Genomic DNA, 4,396 nt, shown 5'->3' with positions numbered 1-4,396 from the left:
GCTACAAATTCTCCTAAATCACTCACACGCACAACTTAAGAACAAATCTGTGCGTACGAACGGTTCTTGCATGAGGCCCATTGTCTCTAAATATTCGAGGGGGTTCTCAATTTTACTACGCAGCAGAGGCTCTAGTAGTGTTGTCGCTTATAATCTCTGTCCAGAAAGTTTGTGCAACAAATTAGTTGCAGATTTGTTGCGAATTCCATGGTGGGTACAAGAGAGGTGGGCAACACAGTGCCAGCTTAAGCTAGGTTTAGAGTCGGTGCATTGAACACGGTGCGAGAGTGTGCACACCAGCAGTGATGCAATCACACCATCTCTGTTCCTGTGGCCTCGCAAGGTGTTGCAGCACTTGGTCACGCACCTCCGAATTTTTGTAACTTTTCGAACCCCACTCCATTCAAACCATTCAAATAGTTTGTCTATCAAGCATTTTTATTCTCCTTTTAACAATATTTCCACAAAGGTGTGGACTCCGTTCAAGTTTAAAATGATTGGATCTGATTTTACCCAATTGCTAAGGTTTGGTCGTGATTTATGTGGTGCGCCAGCTCGACCGTGAAGGAAGCTATTCTAAGAAACTAACTGGAAAGTGCGTACACTGTAGGGTTGGGTGGTATTGCTCATTTTCATACTGTGGGATGACCTTCAGAAAATACCAGGGTATACGGTTTTACCGGCGGGGCGGGGTCTTACAGCTGGTTGGTCTGTGGAGCTGTCTGTCAGGTTTACTACAGCCAGCTAGGTGTGTCTGGACATGTCCAGCTGATGTCCAGCTGTGCTCAAGCTCTGGACAGCTTATTATTTTTTAATTAATTAAATAATTTATTTATTAATTTTTGTTTGGAGGCAGGAGAGGTGGGAGTGTCTCTGCTCCCCACTCCGTTCTGTAACACGGGGCAGAAAATCAACATCATCATTCATAACTTCTGTTTCCTGACTGGTCCAGTTAAATTCTAACAGAGAAATCCATGTTCTACAGAAGAAAGCCCAGTTGGAGCTGTAAAAGGAGATTAGAATCAACCAGAATTGTGTAGGAAGGCAAAGGCCAGGCTACATTTTTGCTAGCTTTGATCACAAATATAAACTGTTATTTTCAAAAACTGGCCGCTCACATTTTGGCCACGAAGTTTTGAGTAGCTCAGTTATATACCACCATAAGGTCACATCTTATTGTTTGCAAAGAATCATAATGTGTTGTTGTTGATGAGACTCACTGAGCGACGTGTCTTTGTCGCCAGGTTGATAGACATGCAGCACGTTCTGGTGCAGCAGGTGGAGAAGCGGGCGGAAGTGTTGACGGTGGTGAAAGAAAGGATCCTCACCACAAACTCCTGCTCCGTCACCCAAACACAGAAGCAGCAGTGCACCTTTCAAGGCGTGCTCAGATTGCTGGGCCTGCTGGGGAGCTCGATCAAGGTTAGCATGTTCTAATGGAAACCTGAAAAAAATTCTAAAAGTTGGAACTCCTAAAAATGAACATGTTGGTGTTTTGAAGTGTTTTGAAAAATTTAGTACACTGGTTGGAGTCCTAACTGGGTACAATCTGCTCAGTCGCCACAAAATGGTGATGGGACTCCATGACAATGGTCTGTGTGATGCCTGTGGCATTAGAGACCTCTTTGCACTACTTAGACCACTGCCTTTGAGCAGGCAAAGGAATAGAATTCTTGGGGACCCCTTTATGGATCCTGAGAAGCTCAGAACACTGTTTCTAAACCTTGTGTCCTCCATCCGAGGAGCGCGAAGGTTTGAATATAGACCAGTGTCTTTTTGGGGAGAGCAATGGGCCCACTTACCAGGCCCCCGCTCATATGGGTTCTTTATCCATCCCCAGTCAAACCATAACCATAACCCATATTGAACTATAAATACGGTAAACTCTGAAAACCACATTACAATGGCCTAGATATCCCTTTAAAGTTCTTAGAGTTGAACCAGTGTGTGTGTGTGTGTGTGTGTGTGTGTGTGTGTGTGTGTGTGTATTTTCAGGTGTGTGGGAAGGAGGCCAACACCATTGAGCTGGACTCTGATGTTTCTTTAGAGATTCCCTCTGGCACTGTGATTGCTTACAGCATACTGGAGCTGGAGATTAAAAAAAACGGACACTATGGTAAAGTGTTTTTGAGTTTGTGTATTGGGGCGGGGTTGGGGGGGGTGGGGTCTGAACTAAGAGAGTGAAACTCATGTCATCACTTCCTCTTTGTGGTTTGTTCTCATTGACGATGTGTACAAGCAATGTCAGTGTCAAATTTACTTATACGGCACATCAAAACAACAAAAGATGATCAAAGTGCTTTACAGTTCAGTCATGACTTGTATCAAAAAACAAACAAAAAATATCATGGATACAAATACAATACAGAAACACAATATAATATAATATATACATAAAGCTTTAACTGAACCTCCAACTCAGTCTTAGTCAAAGGTCAAAGAAAAGATTTAAAAGCCTCAACAGTCTCAGCTGACCAAATTTTAAGAGGTAGACTGTTCCACAGCTTTGGAGCAGCTATTGCAAAAGCCCAATCACCTCTAGATTTCAGTTTGGATCTAGGAACATCTAAGAGGAACTGGTTGGTAGACCTGAGTGCTCTGACTGGAGTGTAGATGTTAAGAAGATCACATAAATATGATGGGGCCAGACCATTAAAACCTTTAAAAGCCAACAGTAAAATCTTAAAATCAATTTTCAGGTGAACAGGAAGCCAGTGGAGAGAAGCCAGGACCGGGGTTATGTGTTCATGGTTTTTAGTAGCTGTTAAAAGAAAAAAAGCAAAGCCCAGAAATCAGAAAAAAAGTAACTTTTGATCCATTTTTTTGGTCTGCATTTCTACACTTGTTTCAATTAAAATGGTGTTTTGCAATTGTTTTCTTGTGACTAAGCCTGTTGTAATAGATCTTAACATTTTTTTGTTTTGTTATTGATGCATTGATCCATCTTTTTTTTATTAGTTGATTTTTTTATTTATGTGCTTTTGTATTATTGTATGGATTCTAGGACACAAAGCAATAATATGCAGGTGTAAATTAGGTTGTTACATCAAAGTTTCTGAAAAATGCTGTATTTTAAGTCACATGAATACACCAACAATCAAGTTTTTGTGGACAGCAGAAAATTTCTGTTTTGTCTTTTTGAGTTGGCTCTTTGTGTTTGTCAGAGTGGCGAGGCGGCTTCAGTTCTGTCCCGTTATTCGGTTTTGATGCTTCAAATTAATTGTATAATTGTCACACAACAAAAAATGTGCCACAAAATAGGTAATCATTTTTTTAACGTTTCTATAGATGCTGTCTGTTCCTCTCTATATTCATCTGTGATTATGTATTTTCAGATATTTGCCTGCAGCCTGGGACGGTCGGAGGTTTTGAGAACGACTCGGTCTCAGAGTCTAAATCCTTGGACGACTCGGTAGTGGATGGCAAGTTCAATAGAGACATTGTACAAAGAGGAACACTTTGGAGTTTTCATCAGAATGGTTTGTAATACGCTCCTGAACTTGTGCTATTTTTTATTTTGGTTAATGAAACAGAAGTGACTGTAATGCAAGTGGTGTGAAGTCAGGACCAACAAAGCCTTCTCTGCTGGTCTCAACACATTCAGAATCACTAGTTTACATTTTAGTATCTTTTATATTTATTATTACTGATAATATTATTATTAGGCTAATATTATTTTTGAAATAACACCTGTCATGACATCTGTCTGTGGTGAAGAGACACCTGTCTGTGGTGCAGCAGCATGTTTTTTTTTGTTTTTTTTTTTGCATGTTTTTTGGTGGGGTATGTAGCCATGGCATCAAGTTGTATGGACTGTCTATAAATTACACCGATTTTCCGTCATTTTGCGTGGATACAGACGTAGCCTATAGGATTATAGGCAGCTCCCCCCCACCCGCCACCACCACCATCTTTACATTTCTGCATCACCGCCACGGCTGTAACAAGACGAGGAAATGTAACACGATCCTGCAACATTAGAGAAGTTGTTTCCCATTCTTTGAAAGTGTAAATGACATTGTGAATTATTTATTTATTTATTTATTTATTTATTTATTGTTAATGAGTTGCTACAGAAGATAGATATGCTGGGTTGTTCTAAAACAATATGCATAACTGTGCAAAGGTCTTGAGTCGTTCTCATTTTTGAATAGCTTTTATGAAGCTGGACTTTTCTTGGAATCTTTTAAGTGGTCAAACTTGACTTTGGCAGATTTCCCACTCATTTTTACTTGTTTCTTAAAACTAGAGGCCGTTCATCTCCTCTAGACAGATTTTTTTAGATCTTACACATTTGCTTTTGTCCTCATTTTCAAGCACACGATGCACAATAAGCTGTTATTGTCAGAAAATGAAGAGAAAAAGCAGCCACTATATATATATACATGTATATATA

General features: G+C 40.0%; 1 protein-coding gene across 1 annotated transcript in view; it reads left to right on the top strand.

Moving 5' to 3' along the window:
• LOC106519481 (non-syndromic hearing impairment protein 5) overlaps nucleotides 1-4,396 on the top strand; it is a 9,265-nt gene that overhangs the window by 2,079 nt on the left and 2,790 nt on the right. Inside the window, exons 3-5 of the mRNA XM_014011183.1 lie at nucleotides 1,245-1,422; nucleotides 1,996-2,116; nucleotides 3,336-3,479. Coding sequence (XP_013866637.1) covers nucleotides 1,245-1,422; nucleotides 1,996-2,116; nucleotides 3,336-3,479 — 443 coding nt within the window. The remainder of the gene's footprint in view (nucleotides 1-1,244; nucleotides 1,423-1,995; nucleotides 2,117-3,335; nucleotides 3,480-4,396) is intronic.

This window comes from Austrofundulus limnaeus, unplaced genomic scaffold (genome assembly GCF_001266775.1).
Source record: "Austrofundulus limnaeus strain Quisiro unplaced genomic scaffold, Austrofundulus_limnaeus-1.0 Scaffold78, whole genome shotgun sequence".
NCBI lineage: Eukaryota > Metazoa > Chordata > Actinopteri > Cyprinodontiformes > Rivulidae > Austrofundulus > Austrofundulus limnaeus.
The sequence above is the reverse complement of the archived record's forward strand: the minus strand, read 5'-3'. Positions and strand labels throughout refer to the sequence as shown.